This window comes from Serinus canaria, chromosome 3 (assembly GCF_022539315.1).
Source record: "Serinus canaria isolate serCan28SL12 chromosome 3, serCan2020, whole genome shotgun sequence".
Lineage (NCBI taxonomy): Eukaryota > Metazoa > Chordata > Aves > Passeriformes > Fringillidae > Serinus > Serinus canaria.
In genome coordinates, this window is record NC_066316.1 from 14,417,466 (window position 1) to 14,438,084 (window position 20,619).

At 40.6% G+C, this 20,619-nt stretch overlaps 2 protein-coding genes across 4 annotated transcripts in view; both read left to right on the top strand.

The window, feature by feature from the left end:
* COMMD1 (copper metabolism domain containing 1) overlaps positions 1-20,619 on the top strand; it is a 62,277-nt gene that overhangs the window by 10,907 nt on the left and 30,751 nt on the right. For 2 of the 3 annotated variants that reach the window (XM_050972602.1, XM_050972601.1), the window contains exon 2: positions 6,806-7,087. In XM_050972602.1, the coding sequence (XP_050828559.1) occupies positions 6,806-7,087 (282 nt within the window). Of the gene's footprint in view, positions 1-6,805; positions 7,088-8,142; positions 8,313-20,619 lie in introns of those variants that run through there. The other variant, XM_050972603.1, reaches the window with a different exon arrangement.
* Positions 6,979-20,619, top strand: part of B3GNT2 (UDP-GlcNAc:betaGal beta-1,3-N-acetylglucosaminyltransferase 2) — a 73,974-nt gene continuing 60,333 nt past the window's right edge. Inside the window, exon 1 of the mRNA XM_050972599.1 lies at positions 6,979-7,087. The gene's annotated coding sequence lies outside the window, so the exon portion shown is untranslated. The remainder of the gene's footprint in view (positions 7,088-20,619) is intronic.

Sequence of the window (20,619 nt, forward strand, 5' to 3'; positions counted from 1 at the left end):
GCAAGTATATCTGCTATTAATAGAACTTTTGTTTTGTTCCATGTTTTATCTCCCTCCAGCCGGTCCAGCCTATCTGTGCTCTCAGAGAAGCACTTTCCATTGCTTTTTTTCTTGTATAAGTCTTCCTCTTTCTATTTTAAATAATACAAGTGTTTTGAGAACTTACTCAGGAAGGAAGGGCTGGTGCTTTTTTAAAATGTTTATTGCTTAAAATCCTAGCTTTTTGTATCTACTCATAATCTGAGTCTGCAGGCATCATTTGGATATCCACCAAAGTGATGTTATTCGTGGGTGGGCTTGTTCTGGTTTTGTTATTATTGTTTGTTCTTGTTTTAGAAGTGCTGTAAGTGTCTAAGTGTCTACTCTGTAGACAGAGTAGGTCCAGACTGAGTAATCCTGATGACTCTCAGTTTTCCTTCAGCTAAAGATGTTTTCTGGAGTGGGGGAGCCGCTTGAGGTTTCCAGGAAGTGATGTGACCGCAGGAACACGGCTCAGTTTGCGGCTCCTCTGGTGGCTGCCTGTTTTCATCAGCCTTTCATCCTCTTTTGTCATCAAATGCATCTTCACACCACAGTAAAATGACACCTTCTGCAAATAAATTTTGGAAGTGGTGTTTTATGGTGTTGTGAGTTTAAACAGGGCATTTCTGGCAGCTGCACAGGCTGCTGGCAGGGGCAGGCTGGAGAAAAAATGTTGTGGTGGCTTCACATGTTTTTAAAAACTAATGCTAAGATCTCTTTTGTGTTCAGTTGTAAGCTAGGTCAAAAATAGCTGAGTATTAACTCCCCTAAGATTGAATTTTAAAGAAAAAAAAAAAACCAAAAAAAACCAACCAGAGAACATAGTTTGGTGAGTTTGTATGCAAAAAAAAAAAAAAAAAAAAGGTTGGTGTTTAGAGGATTTCTACTTGGTGGGAGCTGGGGAATTTTGGGGGTGAAGATGGAGGAGTGAGTGAAGCATGGAAGTGATCCATTGAGTTTTTTCCTTCCATGTGCACAGTTGACAAGTCTGTGTGGAATCAAGCTTAATAAGATCAGGAACACAGGAAGGATGTAATTTTGCCTGAAAATCATCATCCACACACACATTTTTCCCATCTGCAGTAGCAGTTCCATAATTTTTCTCTTGGTGTGTGTTGCAAGTTTTCCCATCCAAGGAGAAAGCTTGATGAAAATCAGAAGTCAAATTCAAAAATATTTACAAGTCTGCTGAACCTCTATTGACCTGGTGAGTGCCTCCTTGTCAAGGAACCAAAAGGTTGGAAGAAAAAAATAGTTGTTGCAGAAGACCTGTTACATACTATAAGAAAAGTATGCTACAGGGTTTAAATAAATGTATTTATTAACCTCTTAATGGTTCACAGGTTCAGTGGTTCTTTTCTCTTAGCAAACTGTTTTTGCTTTTAGCTTTCACTACAGCTCCATAAGAGGTAAATAAAAGTAATATTGGGACATGGTATGGAATGTGAATAAAAGAATTCATGTGATCTCCCATGGATTTGATGAAGATTTAAAGATGAGTTAAAATCTTTCTACTTTGTTGTAGAAATACTAAATGTATTAAGGTCACTTTGATCTCTGACTTAGAAATTTGTGGGGGGTGTAGAAGCCTTTAGTTTTGGGGGTTTTTTTCCCAAAAGATGAATCACCATTTCCAAGTGCGGACAGGCTGCAGGCTGTTATATCTAATTTTATCTTAATTCTGATTCTCAGGAGAGCTCTTGGACTGTAATAAACAGTGTTTGTGAAGCACAAGCTACCAAATAGTTGAAAACCTCCACTATCTCCAGAAACGTGGGAAAGTCTTCTGGACTTATATCCAGGGACCATCTGTGGGAACAGCTCATTTATTACAGGGCTGGATATCTCAGCAGCCCTTGGGAGAGTCGGGCTCGTACATACAAAGGAAGACCTAGAAACCACAGGGTTGGGAAGATGTTGGATTCCTCCTGTCAGTAGCTGCTCTTTGCAGAGGAGCATGCTGAGCTGACTCTGACAGCATGGTGTCAGCAGCACTCATGTTCTGAGCTGCTTCTCTTCCCCTGCAGGCAGCTCTGTTTGCCCCCAAATCCAGGAAATGTTTTCTTCTGAGGCTGATAAGTGAAAGAGATTCACATTGGTGTTACCCAAGTGAGCTTTGTGTGGTGAAGATGTTCAGCTGAGCAAGGTTCCTTGGCACGTTCCTCCTGTCTGCAGCTGCTTCCACATCTCCCTGCATGCATTGCTGGGCTTGCAGGGTTCAATTTCTAAAAGCACATGAATGAGAGGGGCTGTGATGCAGGAATAACCTGAAGAGGTGAATTCAGTAGCACACTCCATGGCACCGGATTGTTTGTTTCCTTGAGCTTGGGATTTCTTTGTGCTACAGGCTGGCAGCAGCCTGCACTTCTGGGGGTCAGCTGGAGGAAATGCCTCCACGTGCTGCTGTGTCTAGCTCTTAGAGCTCTTCTCTGATGGTTGACAAGCAATGTTTTTCTTCTGAAAATGAAATGTGTTCTTTTTTTCCCAGTGGGTTTTACCGGTTGTTGTTTCTCACTAGTACTGCATGCTTGTCAGGCTTTATTTCTCAGAAGAGATAATGAATTTAAGTCTGTTTTCCTGTTCTGTGTACCAGGGCACATGTCTGATGGATCTAATTAGGCTAATACAAAACTCTCCAGATTACCAAATATTGTTTCATTAAGGAAATGGTATTTGAAGTCTTATTTTTATTGGCTGAATTGTATTTGAAGACACAGTGGGTATGTGTTGAAGGAGAACACAAGGAGAATTCAGCATGACTAAAACAGTTTCTTGCTGTTCAAAAGCATCTGCCCAGCCTCTGGAAAGGAAAGTATTGCCAGTCACCAAGGGCAGGATTTGTGTGCTTGTAATGTGACATACTGTCCATAAGCTGTGCTTTCTTGGAGGGAAAAGAAAAAGTGTTTCATCAAATCACAAAATACATCATGTGAGGAAATTTTTAGTATCTAATGGTGTTGTCCTACAGACTCTAGTTTTGAAATAGACATTTCTTACTTTTCTTACTTAGACATTTAAGTGAATAGTCACAGTAAAGTTAATTTACATTTGGCATTGACATAGAACAGCTGTGATTCTATACATTCTTAAGAGAGCTTTTCTGGTTTTTGTTAGTTGAAGATTTTTATGTTGAAATGGTAAATTACTTGTGATTACCATCAAAACCCGAAATTACCTGGGAGCATTAAGTCTCTGTAACATAATGATGTGTCACTAACAGTACAGTGACTGAAGATGTGGCAATTATTCTGCACTTTAAGGTCTGTCTGGGCTAGGAAATTGGCATTAATAAGATGTTTCACTCTTAGAACCAGTGCTTACAGTGATTCAGCTCTAGCAGCAGATGGATAAAACAGGTTTCAATACCTTTAAGTTCTGAGAATTTTCCAGTTAGGATGCTAAACTGTGCATGTGTTGTTTATTCCAGCAGTGAAACAATTCTCACCATGGCAGTTGGAGTTGAACAACAGCTGGTCATTGTCCTGGGACTGATAAATGCTCATCTGAAGCTCCTGGGGTTTAATAGCATGAGAGGGAGACTTATAATCAGATAATATTTCATCTGTTTCCAGTTATAAGCACAGAAGAACCACTTCTTAGTATTCTAACTTAAATCAATCCTTAGAAATACCCCTCGGATGTGTCCACTGTGTTTGGATATTCTATGTAATAAATGAGCATTGTTAAAAGTAATTGAAAGAACTGTTTGTAATGCTATGCAGAATGTGATTTGAAATATAATTTTTTGCCAAGTTAAAATCAAACATTTCCCAAGCTTGAAAAAATTCTGAACTGAAGTTTAAAGAATAGATTGTGTAAATGTTCATGCAACAAGAGACCAAAAAGATCAGCAAAGACTTTAAATAGTCTTTCAATTTTTGTCCACAGTGAAATGTTTCCAAGTTAAGATGAAAAAGAATACTAAAATGAGTTACTGTTCTTATGTGACTTGAAAACATTATAGCCAATGGGATTTGTTTAGGAATTTCAAAGAAAATATGTCTCCATTAATTAAAGTCTTCATGCAGCTGTACCAAAATATAACTCATTGATTGTTTGTACCCACTTCCAGTTAATTTTTTAAAGGAATTTTTAAGTAGTAGTCATATTTCCAAGAAGGGAGAGATTCTAGTCTGAATGATGGATTACAAGGCTGTGTTATTTAAGGTATGCATTTTCTGATAAATCACCCAAATGCAGTATGCTTGCTATCTTTTAGGTTCTTGGCTGTGTGCAGTAAGTTCCTTTTATGTGTAGAGTATCAAACTATCCCTCTTGTGTGTACATGTGCACATGTGTATATGAAGGAAGTATAAATGATGGCTAATTATCATGCATGGTTTCCTTCCTCTGGTTTTATGTGGCACTCTTTTGGTAGCAAGCTATATCGGGGTGCTTATAATAAAAAAGGTGCAGAGTTTTTAAATGTAGCTCACACCACACCTTAATTAATTGTCAATCACTTGATGATCTTTACCAAACAGCCAGGTTGAACAGTCCTGTATATGCTCTAGTAATATTGTTTTGTGTTCCTTATGCTTAAAATTTCAAGTTTGGTCATAAGCTTCCTTGTCTGGATACATTTCAAAGTCAGATTTATATCACGTGTCAAGCACAATAAGGAACTTTGTGTCTGCAGTTTTTTATCAGCCTAGAAGACACAGCCAGAAATCTTGCTGCATCTTGCAAAAAGGGTTGTTGTGAAGAGAGTGAGGTTAAAAAAAAATCCAGAGGATTGCAAATGTGAAATGCTTGAAGGTTATGAAATCAAGCCTAGCAATGGGGTGCCTGGTATTGCCATGCACGCACCTGCATTGGATTCACATTTAACACAGGTGAGCTGTTTTGCCCTGACACCTTTGCTTCACTCAGTGCAGAGGACACAGTTTGTGTTCTTGGTTTCTGCACAGGGATAAAACAGAAGGCAATTTTCTGCACAGCTGAACTGGGAAGAAAGTCTGTGTCTGAACTTGATCTTGACAGGGTTTGCTTAAGGTGCTGGGGTCTGTGCTTGTTGATTCACCTGCCCTCCTCCCCCCATTCACATCAACCAACACAGGAGGAGTACACAAGCAGTAGCTGGTGTCACACAGCACACAAACACAGATGTAGTGATGTGAAAAATATTGAAGCAGAAAATACTCCACGCTGCTGTTAGTAGACAGTGTAAGATGTGGCTGTAGGAAAGGACTGTAAGTCTGAATTGCTTTTCTTCTGGAAATAAAAAGAAGTGCTGTTTTCACTTCCAGCATAATGAGTTAGTACAGGATAATTACCTTTTAGTTAAATATTTCTGATATAAAGCAAGCAGTATGTACCAATATGTCAAATGCCCTATATAAAAGCCAGAATGGTGCACTAGGCAGCTCAGATTTTATAATAAAATCACAGATTCTCCTATTAAGCTGGAGCCTTAATACAGCCGAGGGTTTACTCCTAGTGTTGATTGCCATTTCTTTTCTCAATCACATAACAGATGGCAGCTGATCTATTGTGAAAGCGAGGCAATGCAGCTCATCCCTTGTAAAAAAACACTGCAAACACCTCCATTTTTAGATCAGCACTGCCCAGTTTGCAGACAAGCAGTGTGAGGTGCACAGTGTGTGTGTCCAGCCCAAAGCTACACGATGTCACATCCCTGGCTGAAGGAATGAGGCTTTGGTTTCCCCAATGCCTGGAATGCAGCTGTAGCAGTACCACATCAAGGAAGATTAAATTGAGACAAATCCCAAGGACTGCCTGCACTTCACCTTGCTGTGCTCCATGTCAGCATGTGCTTGGAGGTGGTGTGTTCATTTTGGAGAAGTTGCATCCATTTTGTGTGAAAATGAAGCAAAAGCATCTGCTTGAAATGGCGATGGGGAAGTTTAACCACAACTTCCCTTTTCTACCTCCCATCCTCCCTTTGTGGCCGTATATAGTAGCAGCTATTGCCACTGAGGCAATGCAGAAACAAGGCTGTGGGTTTATCAGTTTTGAAAAAATAGTTGGAAAAACTGGATATCTATATAAAAGGGGGTTTTTAGGAAAAATAATAATTTGTGTTGCTGCACAAGGACAAGGAGTAAATGACCCCTTCCACTCTGTTGCAAAATACAAATAAAGCCTGACAAAGTCCACCCATGCTCTAAAACAGGCTGCAAGTGCATTGTTGAGGCTTTTTTGGCCTTACAGATAGAATAATACAGATGAAAAAATGCAGTTGCATTTTGACTCTCCCTTGAAAGGCTCGTGCCCTTGCTGCTGCAGGCCCTGCTTTGCTGGTGCAGCACTTAGAAGTTTTTCTTCCTTGTTTGCAGTGTGGAGATGGCAGATGAAACTGTGGGTGTTGCAGTGAGCTGGGCTGTCCCTTCACTTGTTCCAGCCCACGAACACACCTTCTTTGTCCCAGCTTTCCTGTTTCCTGGCCCAGCAGAGCAGCAGTGCCAGACCTGAGACAGTGTTTGTAGCATTGTCCATTTGGGAATGCCTGTGGCACAGTGGGGAAAGGGCCAGGAGACAGAGAGAAACCTCCTTGCTATCCCATACCAGTGCTGAATTCCCAGAGGTGCTCCCAGCTCTTTGCTGGAGCCAACCCACTCTCCTCCAGCTGCTGTGGGGCAGGAATCTGGGATTAGTAGACACTTGCAGATTGAGTTTTAATGAAAGGTGTCAGGTTATTTGCATAACCTGGTTTGTTTGTGCAACCCCTTTAAGATCCTGTATTTGTCAAATCCTAAAGATGTGTCCTTTAAGTCCTCAGTTAAGCAAGCTTTTCCCTTTTACTCCCTTTATTTTCCTACAGTCAATTGCTTCAGCAGACATGGATTTGAATCAGCTGGAAGCTTTCCTCACTGCCCAAACCAAAAAACAAGGTGGCATCACATCAGATCAGGCTGCAGTCATTGCAAAGTTTTGGAAGAACCACCGGACTCAAATCCACGAGAGCCTGATCAATCAGAGCCGCTGGGATAATGTCCTGAAAAACATGAACTGGAGAGTGGACCTGAAGTCACAGTTGAGGCACATTGATCAGATCAACACTCCTGTTGCAATAGTTGAAATGGAACTGGGAAAAAATGGGCAGGTAAGCTTCCTTTTGCAAAATATATAAACCTGATGTGGCTACACGTGCACTGAGGCATATTGACCTATTGCTGAATTCACTGCATCCCAATCAAGCCAGTTGATTTGTCACCACTGGCCCTTTAATGGACTTGAAGTTGGGGTCCATCTTTGGAGACAAAGGAACATTCTGGTGGTGAATGCAATTTTTGCTTTTTTTTCATATCTTCATATAAAGAAGATTTGACATATATATTTTGACATATATATATGACATATATATTGACAGCTCTCTTTACATTAAGCTTGAAAAATCAGAGGATGTAGAAATCAAACACGATCTTATAATTCTGTTTCTATACCATGCACTGCAAATTCAATTAGTCTTCTTTTAATTCAACACTAAAATTACTTAAAATATGCAAAGTAGGAGATGAAAAAGAGTAAAGTTCACAAATTACGTTTTAGAACAAAATGTAATTTTGAGGGAAAAGACTCCTTTTTATTTTACATAACACCCATTATTATGTTACTTATTACCTGTCATATTATGCAATCTGGCCTTATCTGCCTGAAAGATATCTATCTATATATATATAGTTCTATCAGTGCTGAACATTGCCTTCCTTTTTTTATCGTTATAGTCCATAGGATTGTACAGCTAAAGGCACAGATTCCCATCTTCACATTTGCTGTTGTTTTCTAACAGGACATGTGGTTCAATTTTATACCTTTTCTCTCTGCAATGTTTTAGTGAAATTCAAAACCTCATTTCTTAGCAGTAGCTACTGCAAATCATGCCATGAGCTGATTTGGGCATTTTGATGTTACTAGTTAATGTTTAGGAAGGTTCCTTGTATTTCATAGTATTTTAATAACAAGAGTGCCTGAATTAGGAATACCTCAGTCTGTATACCTGGAATATACATGTGCATAGGAATGATTGAATTCCAATTGTGTGGCTGAGCCAAGCCAAGGATGAAGGTACATATGATCTGGGATCCTACAGAGACAGAGACAGAGACAGAAGGTATTGTTGGAGTCATTCTGTTGGTCATTCTTCCACTTTCTTTGCAGTCAGTGGAAGCTGATCCTCCCTGAGCCTTCCACTCGTGGTTCTCTGCAGTGACCGCTACAATAATGGTGTGTGCTTCAGGTTTTTTCCTAACCTCAGAGAAGTGGAGTTTTCTGCTCAGGATCTTGAGATTGAAAATGATTGTGTTCTATTAGCAGCAAATGGAAAAAAAGGTTGCTTTGAATAAGAAGGTTACAAGGGAGCACATTATAATGAGTACATTGAGTACATTAGTGAGCAAATGGGAGAAATACCTACATTCATTAAAAAATGCATCCTTAACTCAGAATCACTGTTGTGTTTCACAAGGGGATTATGTAGTTAGTGACTCCTGTTTTGAACCTGTTTTTCCCTCCAGTAATGGATTTTACAGTAACATCAAGCAGCAAGGACATTTATATTCTTTCACCCTCGGCAGAGAGAGTCAGGGAATGGAGGAGGAATACACATTTCTGAGACACTGTAATGTCTCTTACCAAAGAGCCCCACAACAAAATCAAAATGCATTATTTTAGCAATGCCCCTTCATGCTTCAAAGGGAAATGGTTTTGTAAATGCATTATTGGAATTGCCGTCAAAGACAATTTTGCCTCCTTCCCTGAGGATACCAGTGAGCTGTGGCAAGCCTGACTCTTGGTGTGAGTTAAACTGGTCCTTACTGAAACAACCATGGAGTAATGAGCATTGTCACCACTTGAGTCAATGTACATTTATTCTAAGAAGCTCTGCTTTCACATAGCCTTTGGCTGTGCATTAAGTAAGTTCTCTGCTGTAAATCTTTGGGTTGAGGCACTCTGCATCAGGCTCTATGCTCCTGTGATGGGATGAGGTTTGGGAAACCACAGGGGTTTGGGGACCTCCTGGAAAGATAGGTCACAGAGACTCCTGCTGGAGGTTGAACAAGTTGTTGTTGCATGCTGGATCCAGCCCACTAACTTGAAACTGTCATGTTTTATAGTCTTTATAAGTATTTTTACTTTATTGTTAGCACATCTCTTCTAAATATGATGTTTTGTAGCACATTAAATACACATATAATGGTACCTTTCCTAAATTTAGCAGAGAACATATTTTCTAAACAGTTGTCAGCCATAGATGGGAATTGATGAATAATGAAGATCTGGCTTTGAAGAAGAAAGCTGGCTGATGATTCAGGAGTAAATTATTCACAACAGACTGTTTTCATTTGGACACATGATAACAGAGGAATATACAAATGCATGGATATGTAATGAATTGACATGAATATTTCATGGTTCAACAGAAGCAAAGAAATGCTCTGTAGAAAATGTACCTTTCCAGAAGTCACTCTGATTCTTCTCAGTGCCTCTGAGTCGGATTTAGGTCTCTGCCCAGCAGAAGACCAGGCTGCTTGGTGGAGCATCTGCTCCTTCTACTTCAATAAATAACTTTGCTTCCTGCTTGCCTTCTCTGAATTTTAGTCAGCTCTTTCATGAGGGGAAGACTGTGTGAAATCTGATGTGGTTGAGAATGGGGAATTAATTGGAAGTGACTGGTTCATAAATGCCACTAGACTGAGTTTATGTGAATTTTGTCAAATTTTGTAGATGTTTTCTGGCTGGAGAGAGATGCTTTTGGGTTTGAGAATCCATCACAACTTGCATGCATTAATTCTTGCTACCCTTGTCATTACTGATAAGAGAAAAAAAATGAACCCTTTTCCCTAAGTGCTCTTGAAAACATTTCTAATGAGGAACATTTGGAAACACCATGCTCTGAACTTTGAAAAATTTGATTCAAGATCTGTAAATTGGAGTTTGAACTCTTCTTCAGTAAAGATTTTACAGCAACATTAAAAGTTTCCTTTATGCTGGTGTTGTAGTCTTTATAGATCCTAGCAGGTCTATATTAAGATTAAAGGCAGATGAACATGCTAGCCATCAGCTTTGAAAGCCCATTATCTTTAGCAATGTGACTAAAAATAAAATTATAAAGTACTTGCACTTTAGCCTGCATTTGCCTTCATCTTGTGATATTTAGTGCTTATCACTGCTGGTCCATTTTTTGCATTTGAACAGCCCACCTTTTCTTTGGCACAATGGTTTTATCCTCTTGGATTTTTTATCTATTTGTTGGCTTTCTCTTAAAACACCTGTAACTACCTGTCCCCTTCTTTATGACCTTTTTTATCTTGTTCTCCCTCTCTGAGCATGTCTCCCTTTCTGAGCTCTTTTGGCATGAAATTTCAGGCAGACATGAATCTGCTCAGAGGGATGGGAGAGTGAGCTGGAGCATCCTCCTTCTCATGCCCTTCCTGCCCCTCTGCACCAGCACTGGAGGGCAGCCACTGCTGGGCAGTGTTGGCTTACCTGCACATTTCAGTCCCAGATTTATACCTGACCTTGCCACTGACAGAAAATTACTGCATTGCTTTTGCACTGTGGCTTGGCACTAAGATTATATTTAAACTTGTTTTCTGGACTTTGTCATGTTATTTTCCTTGTGAGATCTGCCTCTCCCATGGGGCTGTGTTCTTCCTGTGGGCTGATTTGCCAGTAAGTTTTACTTTCTTTATATAAATATATAGCATTATATATTTTGCAGTTTAATCAGTCTGAGACTGATCAGATATTACAGATTAGCTGAGAATTTGTTCTTGGCTTTTTTGCTTTAACTTATTTACAGAATGGGTATTTCCACATACATTTCTTTTCAGTGTTTAAGATACCAGTAATCCATGTAATATAACTTCTCTTGGGGCTTTGTTGCATCTTAAAGCATGTTTTATGATCAAAGAGTATTTTTTGCCCTGGTTTAACATGAAGCTGCAGGATTCTTCCCGGAAAGACCTGAAATAATCACATCAGGATTATGGATTAAAGGGTTTTTTTCCCAAAATATTGTATCTCTCTTCTCTTTCCTTTTCTAAAAGCCTCTACCTAACAGAGGGGTCATAGCAGTTAATGATAGACAGTAAGTAAATACCACAATGTAGCAAATACTAGAAGCTACATACAAGGTAAGAAATTAGGATCATTTCTTTCAAAGTTAAGGGCAAACAGCAGCCTTTCACTCCATATACTTTCTCTGGTCTGAAATCACCAGGGATGTGTATCTTCCCAAAAAACAAGTGTTTTTCTTTAAAGGACAGGCATTAGTTACAGCCCTTTCAGTGAAAGTCTAATATTCAGTACTTATGATTACATTTTGATTGGCACTTTAAACTCTCCCCAATGAGATAAAATACTTTCTGATGAAAGGACTTGCTAGGTGAAGTGCACCTTTGCCAGTGCAACAGCATACTTGGTGCTGAAAAAGTAGGAACTGTCAGCTGGCAGTTTACCTACTGTCTGCTGGTGGCTGGGTCCAGACCCTGGTAATTCAGAGAAAATAATACTACTAATAATAATAATTAAGGTATCAATTCTATTAGTTCATGTGTGGAAAGAGTTCATAAGGAGTATAGACAATTGTCATGTGCTGTATATTGGAGAGAAAATGCTTCCAGTATTTTGGAGCTTGACATTTCATCAAGTTTTAGTTGCAATGATTATAAAGGTTTAATTAATGTTTTGAGAAGGAGTAAAGTAGGGCTCAAAGTAAACTTCTGGGAGATTAATTTTTTTTCTGACTTGTTAATTATGTCCATGCTACACAAATCTAGGCTGAAATTTCTATCATCTGTGCTATAAACAAATTATATTTATTTTTAGCATTCACACATGAGCACACTTTCACAATATAATTAAAAAAAAAAAATCTTAGCATTTATCTTCTGTAAAAACTCATTCCCTTGCTGGGAGTACACACTGAACGCTGCTGAGGATGTGGTGGTGCTTTGTGCATTTTTCTGAGCATTTCTCTTGGCTTTTGTCAGCTGCAGTTGTCCCCAGCCATAGCTGTCACTGCTGCAGAGGTCAGACCAAGACAGCATCAGGAGTACACTCATGCCATAGGGAGGAAGGATTATGGCTGTGCCTGCTTTTGCCTCTGTGTGACTCCAGGTCAGGCTGCTTCAGAGAAATGGCTGAAAATAGCCCCAGATAATGGATCTCCAGTCTTTTTTATGTAGGAACTCTTTGAAAAGGCAGATTGCTTTTTGTAGGATATCAGTGTGGGCAAAGTGATGCGTGGGGAGATGAAAAGCAGCTCCAGGTACCCAAACCAAAATAACTCCAGCCAGGCCTGCAGAGAGGAAGGAAAAGCAACCATCAAACCATTTTTCCTTTCCAGCCATAATCTATCTTACTCTTTGTAGCTATTAACATCATCAGAAACGATGTTCCCATCAAAAATGGGAAAAGCATGGGCATTTAGAAGCCAAATTAATCAACTTAACTCCAATGGGCTTAATATTTTTATGTGATTAAAATGATGGAATCTAGTAAGTAGAAGTCAGTTGGAAAAAAATCACCTTTGTGGCCAAGCTGAATGTAATCATTTGAGCTTTTGTTCACCTTGGAAATTTATGAGCTGGAGGGAACAGTTACATAAGGGCAGTACAGTGCAAAAGCAAATAAAAAATGGAGAGGGCAGCAGGTCACTCCACAGAGAGGAAACGAACACAGTAGACTGACTTAACTCAGTTATTTACTTAATCCTCTGCATGGCACTCTTTGTAGTCCTTTGCTTTGACAGGTCAGTTTTCGTCACCTTTGTGGAGTGAAGAGAAACTTGGGGAACAAGAAGAGAATTTTGTTACTTGTGGTTCTTGGGACGTGGAAGTGTAATAAATATGTTAAGGAGATAAGAGCATTAAATGGAGGTATTAAATAACTGTCTGATTCAAAGTGTCACTTTTCCACTGGTTATATTTAACAGTATTTTTTACCTCATGTATACATCCTAAAGGATATTCTGTAATCAATAGTGCTGACAGTTTCCCTGCTGGTTTATTGTGCCCTGTATATGTGGTTGTGCAAGTGCACACATACTCATGTATTCCCTGTCTTTACTCTGGAACTGGATTTGCTGAAGTAATTAAGTAGAACAAGTTAACTGAGATGTAAGTATTTTTGATTGTAGCTGAGCTCAGAATATTACAGGGGAAATTCTGCATTAATTGAAGGTGAGCTGTATGAAGCCAGCAGTGATGCCTGTTTACTGCTTTTTATCTGCCTAAATTCAGATTCAGTCCTGGACCCCTGAAATTTTTACCTTCTCAGGTCTTGCACATTATGACAGAGGACTTGCAATCTATTAAATATACAATATCAGTGATATCAACAAATATTTTGCAATCTAACATCAATCAGTTCACAGAGAGCAATTAAATGTGGAATAGCTTTGGTGAAACATCCTCCAGAGCATCTCTTGCAGCCTCAAGAAACAGATTGCAATGAGGCTGGGACAGGGGCAGCTGGGGTCAGCAGACCTGGCTGTTGAAAATTGCCCCAGCAAAAGTGTTCCACCACAGACCTTTTCTTGCAGCTGGCTCTCCAGAGTCAGAGACCCTAAATTGCATCTCCCCCATCACCAAAGGAATTGTTCTGTTCAGGGCAGGTTGACAGAGCAGCTTCTGCGTGACACTTGCTCTATTGTTGTGTGAATAATCACAGGCAGTCCCACTGTCTGTGCAAGTCCCACCACCACCGACTTGGGGCTGTGTGGAGAGTGTCTGCAAACATGCATATTAAAGCACTGCATTTGCACAGAATGCCAGACTGGCACCATTTGGCTGTGTGACCTTGCAGCAAAACCAGTCTATAATTGAGGTGAAATGTAGTTGAAGGACCAAAATTTGTAATCTCCACTAGCATCTTTTCAACAGAAGTCAAAAATTTTGCATGATTCTTGAAAAACATTTTAAAAAGGGGAAATTTCTTTGCTGGAGAGCCTGTATACAGCAAATCAAAGCCTCTTTGCATCTTGGCTCTGGTGGTGTTGTCCATTTGTGTTCTTCAGAGGACTTGGATATCAACATAAGCAAGTAATTTGTTCTGAGGAAACTCAGGACAAAAAGGAGTTGTTATGAACATAAATGCCCACTGCATTGGCTAACAATGCATCTTGTTTTTACAGGCCTAGCCTGGCCTAATGCATTTAAAATTGTTGTTTTGCCAGTTGGCCAGCCTTGCCCCTCTTGACACTATGCCATGTTGCTGCTGAGAAGCGCTTTGGAGATCCTTTCAGGTTTGTCATGATCTCTTTTGAGATCTCTGAGCATTGGCATTTGGGGTGCAAGTAAGAACAAACAGGTTCTTAATTTATTTTAATTAGGAAGAGCTACTGCAGGAGAAAATATTAGAAGATACTAAAGGAGAAAGCTAGCACATAACTGGGGAGAAGCACTTGCAGAGCATGACAGTCTTTTTGCTGCTTAATCCTTTGGATTCTCCTTATTCTATCTTAAATATATGTGTGGATCTATTTATATGTATACTTTTCATTAAAGATGGACCCCAATTTTTGCTGTGCAAGAATTGATGCAGCAGAAGAAACAAAACAGTCCACAGTGGCAAAGCAAAACCCCTTCAGTTCATGGCTAATTCTCAGTGTAATCTTTTCATGGAGCAGGTATTTCCATTCTAGTTTCTGCAAATTAGGGCTTTCCATCCCTCTAGAGCTTCTACTCATTCTAGTTAAAAATGGAAAAAAGATAAACTTTTTTTTTCCTTTTTCTTTTCCTCCTATCATTCTGGTAACAAAACCTCTGACAGGGTGATTTCACAGGTGGCTGGCTGGAATCTATTGGTGGGCAAAGCTGTCTGTGGCAGTTGGTAGCTGAGCATTAATGCTGAGGTGCTGTGAGCTCCCTGCATGGAAATGCAGTTAATCAGCATGTGAAAGGCTCGGGATACTGGCCCCCTGTTTGGATAAAAGCAGGCTCTCACTCCTGCTGCAGTTGCTGTTGCTGTTACAAACCACTAGCTGTGCTGCTTAGGGACTTCTAGAGGCCAGCAGAGAAGTTTTGGGAGAGGCTCGTGCCCCTTCCCAAGGCAGTGAATGAAGACTGTGGGAAACAAAGCCTTTTTTCTACAGATTCACTTACCTCCATGTTAAATGGATTTGTCTGCTCCTTGGTATGCTGGCTTCATCTTGTCAAAGTATGGACTGAAAGAAAGGCAGTGAGTGGAGCTGCCACAAAAGATCACGAGTGGGTTTGAGAGGGTGGTTTTGGTGTCAGGTCTTTTCCTTGCTGTCAGGTGGACTTGAAAAGTATGCTGACTTTTGCTGCGTGTCCTCAGCCTTGTGCTGCCCCAGCAGTGACGTGTTCATGGAGCTGAAAGTGGCTCAGTGAGTCCCAATGAATTTTTTTTTGTTCCCTCCCCGCCATTTTCTCTTTTTTCACCCACATTATTTTTAGTGTGGATCAATTTGTTGAAGGGACAGGTTGAGGGCAAAATTGAGCAAAAGAGATTGAGAGCTCTATCTTGCCTTGAAAAAAATGCTCATTTAAGCATACATGTTGAAAGAGCCACCATTTTAAATTCTAGCTAGTGATCTCTTGAACAGAAATGAAGCAGCTCTCCTTGAATGCTGAGGATAACTTCTCTGAAGTGCCAATTTTTCTTCCAAGAATGGAGGAGGAATAGAAAATGAGAGGCACGGCTGTTGGATGAGTTTTGTATTGTGGAGTTCATCTGGAGAAGGGTGGAAAGGTATCTGATAGGGAGATGAACTGCAAGGGGATCTGGGGGTGGCAATCTGTGCAGATTGCAGGAACGGGGGAATCTTGATGCTTTAGCAGCTTGATATTCTTTGTTTCTAGAAAGTTTCTCAGCTATGTGGATTTGTGACAGCAGTAGTGAGAAGCATGATTGAAATACTGGTCCTATTCCTTGCCTGCTTATTTTGTCTAGTGTTAGTGGGAAATGTGGTGAGCTGAGCCACAGCTCGGCTGAGTTGCCTGAAGTGATCCTGTAAGTCTGGGAACAGCAACAGTCCTACAGTCCTGACTTACTCACAGCTTTAACAAATAAACTCATTTATTGTTCAGGGTTGGTTTTTTTTATTCAATAGTTACAAGAAGTTGGTCGGTGTTGACAGTTCTATCCTCAAAATAGCTTTCTCTGTTTCCTTGCATGCATCTGGTCCAGTTTTGGGTTTTTTTTTTTTTGCTTGTTTTGAAAATTCTTACAGAGGCAGTGGGGTGAAGCATGAGTTTCCCTGCTTTTCTCTGAACAGAGGTGGTTGGGAGGAGATGACTGGCAAGTGCTTTTGGTTAAGACATCATTGTCCTATATACTACTTGAGGAAATGACTACTTTGAACATAATTCCTGGAGCAAATCCTCTTCATTTAAAAAGAGATTCCAACTTACAAAAGATACAAGACAATCCTTTGATTAAGAAACCTCTTGCAGCTGTAATTTTGCATAGACCTTGACACAAGGGGTTTTTTTCCTGTCCTCCTTTCAAATTATCAGTTGCAAAACTCCACAGAGATAATCAGACATGCAAATCTTCAATATATTTTTAGTTCAGCTCACTGATGTAGATTCATTAATATGTTAATATGACAAGGAAAGCATAATTTAAATTGCATATGCCTAATTTGGTTAATAAATGCTTGAAATACAGTCCCAATTTTAAAAGTAGCCATACTTGATACCAGTTTTTCAGGATTTTTTTTTCCCTTTTAAATCTCAAGGAGAGTACAAAACCTCTTGTTTTATGTACAGAAATAACTTTGTGGTGCTTTTTACCCTGACCATGCACAACCAAAGGACCTTTATGCTGGGAATCAGTGTTCCTTGTACACATTGTCACATTCCTAATGATTGAATTGTAATATTGCATCAGTGGAGACCTAGTGAGGATTGTGGTATTGTAATTTGAGTTCCCAGACTGCATGAGGTGGAGTTAGACAGGCAGATAGAAGATGAAAAAAGAAAAGTTTCCTCGTGTTCAAATATGGCCAAGCTCCACCAATGCAAATCAAGGATGTGCTTGCCCTTTATTTAACTTGCAGTGGCCTAACTAAATGAGATACAAATTACTACTGGAATTAGAATTAGACAGCTTCTGAATCTTGGTTGAACATGCAAAGCTGCTATAATATCCAGATTTTTTTTTAAGCCCTGAAGTGGTATTTGAATGCTTACAGGCAATAAACTTTTCAGTCAATTGATTCCATTTCTGTCGAATCACCCTCAAAAGTGAAGCTGTGCTTTAAGGACTATTAAAAAATTTCATTCCATTTTAGCTGTAAATACGCCACAGGACTTGAGAAAATGAGTTTGATAATTGCCTTTTTTTGGAAGACTTCAGCCTGGAAGGCAGCATCTCAAAAGGACTCAGCATTGAGGAGAGTCTCTAACGTAGCCAGTTAGAGCCAGTTGCACTGGCCTGACTTCCTTGGTCTGAAGTAATGAGGTGTGACAGATCAGGAGTGCAGTGCATCATGGTCAGGACCAATAACCCCTTTCAGAAAATTACATTTCTGCTCTAAGCAGTCGTTTTGAGTTGTCTGCAGCTAATTGTAAACCACCTGCTTTTACAGAAAGGGAGCTCTCCTGTTTCCCAGTAAATATCACCATGATGCTCCAAGACAGCTATGAAGTGCAACTGTCTGGGAGATAGCTCAAGTCTGATCAAATTTAATTAGACTGGAACCTGTTCCTGCCTACAAATATCTTGATTATACAAAGAGACATGCCACTTGACAGAATTGGCTTTTGTGATAGCTACTGCTGTGAGAAGGGAAAGAGAGGTGTGGATTTACATGCTCCTTCTCACTGAAGACTGAGCAATGAGCTGTATCTACAGCCTGGTGTTCCCCCAGAGCTCACCAGAGAGGAGCTGGAGAAACCCAGGCTGCTTGAGGGAATGATAAATCTGTCTGCCTTGGACTATGCCCTCGAAGAATGTGGACTCCAAAGGAAAGCAGGCATTACTAGGTCAGCTCTAGGAGCCTCAGGTTTGGTGAGATAGATTCCAGCCTCTGTCTGAACTGCCTAGTGATTAATGTAGCTTGACAACTCCACTCAAATGAGTGGTATGGATAAAACCTTGTCACTTTGTTCAGCTCAGGGCAGTGGAGGCAAACTGCCTCAGCCTGCATTTTTTAGGAAGTAAAAGCAGAAAAGAAATGCAGCACCTCCCATTAGACTGTGGGAAGTGTAGTTGAGTGAATGTCATTAAACTGTCAGCCAAAGAAGTGCAGGCTGCTGGGTGAGAGACCTGTATTTACATTAAATCAAAACTCTTGGGCTAAAAATTAATGCAAGTTACAAATGAAATTATAAAGAAAACCTCTAAATGTGACTTTCTGTTTAAAAGTTATATTGAACAAGCACTGAGTTTTCTGTGCAGAAGTACTTGCAGGTTTAAGCACACCAAATGCTTTGCATGACAATTAACAGCATGGATAGGCTGTGATCCAGGAGTACTGAGAATACTCATGGTCTGGATATGAGATGTGACTGAGCCACTTTGTTCCCCAACACTTTCCTCTGCAAGCACACCAGGTCAAGAAGAAAGAAAATACCTGCAGCTGAGAGCAAGGCTTTGGAAGATGATGGACAAATGGATTGGTTTGAAGGCCTTGGAGCTGCTCTCTTCTCTTCACTGCCTCTCTGGGGAAGGAGGCAGTGAAGAGAAGAAAAGAAGAGGCTTGTTTTTTCCAAGCACAGAGCTTGGAGATCAACAGGAATCGCTCACCTCTGGAGGTGATTGTTCTCCAGAGCTGCTGGAGGAGAATTTAGTTTGGGGGACTTGGGTGTTAGGTGGTGCTGTCACATCCCAGTGGCCTTTGGGTTGTCTGAAAGATTTTGGCTTGCCGTGATCTTGTGCAGAAGCTACCTGGTTAGAAAACTGTTCAGCAAATCTCTGTATTTTATCCTAAACCATAGGCTTTTGCTCTGAGCAGGCAAGTACTTTCTTTCAAAGAGATGTTGCTGTTCTCTGGCATTGCTTTTTGGAAGAGGATTTTTGGAAGGGGCTGTGAGAACAGAGATGCTGTGCTCCAAGCCTGGTCCTTCCTTCTGCCCCTTCTGGTGCGTTTGCATGACACTGTGTAGAGCTCTCCAGGAACTCTTCTGGCTCCCAGGAGAGTTTTCAGCTCCTGCCTTTCCCTGGGGCAGCACACAGAGCTGCTGGCCAGAGGGCTGAGGATGGCCAGTGCTTCTGTGTGCAAACAGGGAACATGAGATTTGCTGCCAGCCAGGAATTTACACTGACTTCAGATACTTGTTGTGCTCCGGGTCAGCCTGGCTCATCATGTCCCGTCCTAGGAAGTGACAGCAGTGTCCAACAGCCCCACAGCAGTGTCCAACAGCCCTGTGTCCTGTCAGAGGGCAGGGCTTTCTCCTGAAGACAGGGAGTTGTCACCAGGCCTCTCCCTTTGCTGCCCTCCCCATTTGGCAGCATTCCCTGCCCGAGCGCGGCTCCTCCGCACCCTCCTTTCTTCTGTGCCCTTTGCTTGGCTCTGCTTGTGTGTTTGTTTTCTCTCCCACACTGACTCTGTTTCATTCACTGCCCAGAATAATAAGAGGTTTGTTGAAAGGGTGCTGCTAAGTAATTTGTCTTCTTCATTCATTCTCTCTTTGTTTAATGTTTGTTTTTGCTGTGCTTTGAATACAAAATTATTAATTTCATTGTAGTTTATTTCAATAGTATTTATTATAGTGGAGGCTCCCACACAACCCCTCTTACTCCTGTAAAAAACTCACAAATGAATACTTGTAATCAGTTATGATGGTATTTTAATTCCCATTTCAAGGATACAATCAGAAGGTGGAGAACATAAACAAAAGGATTTCCATTAATTCTGGTGGCTGGTGTGAAAAACCCTCAACCCAAGTTCCCAGAGTGCAGAGCTTTTGTGGTATTGCCAGGGTACATCTCTGACAGTGCAGCCATGGCATTGATGGACATCAGTCCTGCAAACTAGTCCCCAGGAGCCTCTGGCTAAGCCTGGAAAAACACAGAACACACAGTGACTTACCACCTGGACAAATGTTGGCTTGGGCCTCCTGTATGCACACAGGAATATTTACCTGTGGGCAAATAAGTTTATTTATTGGCTTCATGCATTATAATAGCAGAACACTCATAATCTCTCTAAGCGACTGGAGAAAATATTAGTGAGATTTTTTTTTCAGCCAGAGAATGTGTGAAATGGAGGTATATTTTAGCAGATTATTAATATCCTCCCCATCCAAAATCTGGGAAATGGCTTTTAGTCTTCTCTTTCATTTCCCCATTGTTAGAGCCTACGTCAAATGCTGCCTTTTATCTGAAGTGGTTTCCCCAGAGACCTGTGCTCCATGCCAGTTCCAGGTATTATTCATCCTTTGTCCTTCTCTGAACATCTTCCTTTTCCCAAATTTTCAAGTCTGAAGCGATAACTGTTTGCACCTAGTAAAATATAGTAATTTGTTTATGTTGCATGCACTCTAATCAATCAGGTCAATCACTCTCAGGCTTTGCTAAAGGAGAAAGCAATCATGCAGTGGGCTCAGAGTCCAGCAGGTCCTGAGCTGCAGGTGTCAGCCCTCGGCAGCAGCACTGCCTGCCTTGCTGTGTGTGAGGCCCCATTTCTCTCTTCTCTTTCTCTGCTGCTTCTGCTTTCAT